Below are 430 nucleotides of genomic sequence, written 5' to 3' on the forward strand. Positions count from 1 at the left end.
GCGGCTGCTCGGACATGGGCGGGTTGCGGGCGGGCGCGTACGGGCTGCTGCTAGGTAATGCGGGTCTGCGGGCACCCCCGGGCCGCTCCTTCCCCTGCTCTCCCTCCCTCACGCGTGTCCCGCTCGTCCCGCTCCTTCCCCTGCTCTCCCTCCCTCACGCGTGTCCCGCTCGCCCCGCTCCTTCCCCTGCTCCCCCTCCCTCACGCGTGTCCCGCTCGTCCCGCAGGGCTGTGGGTCGCGGTTGGCGCGGCGCAGGAGCCCGAGTACAGCTACGGCTGCGCCGAGGGGAGCTGCTACCCGGCCACGGGCGACCTGCTCATCGGCCGCGCCTCGCAGCTGTCCGCGTCCTCCACGTGCGGGCTGCGGCGGCCCGAGCCCTACTGCATCGTCAGCCACCTCCAGGTGAGCGCGCCGCCGCCCCGCTCCCCGG

The 430-nt window shown here is 75.3% G+C and overlaps 1 protein-coding gene across 1 annotated transcript in view; it reads left to right on the forward strand.

Moving 5' to 3' along the window:
* Nucleotides 1-6: 6 nt before the first annotated feature.
* The window catches only part of LAMB1 (laminin subunit beta 1), a 71127-nt gene continuing 70703 nt past the window's right edge, over nucleotides 7-430 (forward strand). Inside the window, exons 1-2 of the mRNA XM_019509399.1 lie at nucleotides 7-54; nucleotides 227-402. Coding sequence (XP_019364944.1) covers nucleotides 15-54; nucleotides 227-402 — 216 coding nt within the window. The 5' untranslated portion in view covers nucleotides 7-14. The remainder of the gene's footprint in view (nucleotides 55-226; nucleotides 403-430) is intronic.

Source organism: Gavialis gangeticus, unplaced genomic scaffold (genome assembly GCF_001723915.1).
Source record: "Gavialis gangeticus isolate Ggan-Ray unplaced genomic scaffold, GavGan_comp1, whole genome shotgun sequence".
Lineage (NCBI taxonomy): Eukaryota > Metazoa > Chordata > Crocodylia > Gavialidae > Gavialis > Gavialis gangeticus.